The sequence below is a fragment of the Merops nubicus genome, unplaced genomic scaffold (genome assembly GCF_000691845.1).
Source record: "Merops nubicus isolate BGI_N331 unplaced genomic scaffold, ASM69184v1 scaffold42317, whole genome shotgun sequence".
NCBI classification, from domain to species: domain Eukaryota; kingdom Metazoa; phylum Chordata; class Aves; order Coraciiformes; family Meropidae; genus Merops; species Merops nubicus.
Window position 1 is genome coordinate 1 of NW_008621688.1, and position 201 is coordinate 201.

Genomic DNA, 201 nt, shown 5'->3' on the forward strand with positions numbered 1-201 from the left:
GCCCAGAGGCCGGGTCGCAGCTGCGGGAGGGCTCCCGGGGCCCCACCCCCTGGCCCCGCTCACCGTGCCAGCGCCGCTCTCCCCCTCGCGTGCCTTCAGCACCTGCGGGGAGCACAGGAGGACCCCGAGCTGAGCCAGGTTCTGAGCCAGGGCAGCCTGCAGAGGCTGGGGGGGAGCCAGAGGCCCTCACCGGAAGACCGC

General features: G+C 75.6%; 1 protein-coding gene across 1 annotated transcript in view; it reads right to left on the reverse strand.

Moving 5' to 3' along the window:
• Positions 1–63: 63 nt before the first annotated feature.
• The window catches only part of MUTYH (mutY homolog), a gene marked incomplete at both ends in the record, with an annotated part of 4,172 nt that continues 4,034 nt past the window's right edge, over positions 64–201 (reverse strand). The window contains 1 exon segment of the mRNA XM_008944564.1: positions 64–165. Coding sequence (XP_008942812.1) covers positions 64–165 — 102 coding nt within the window.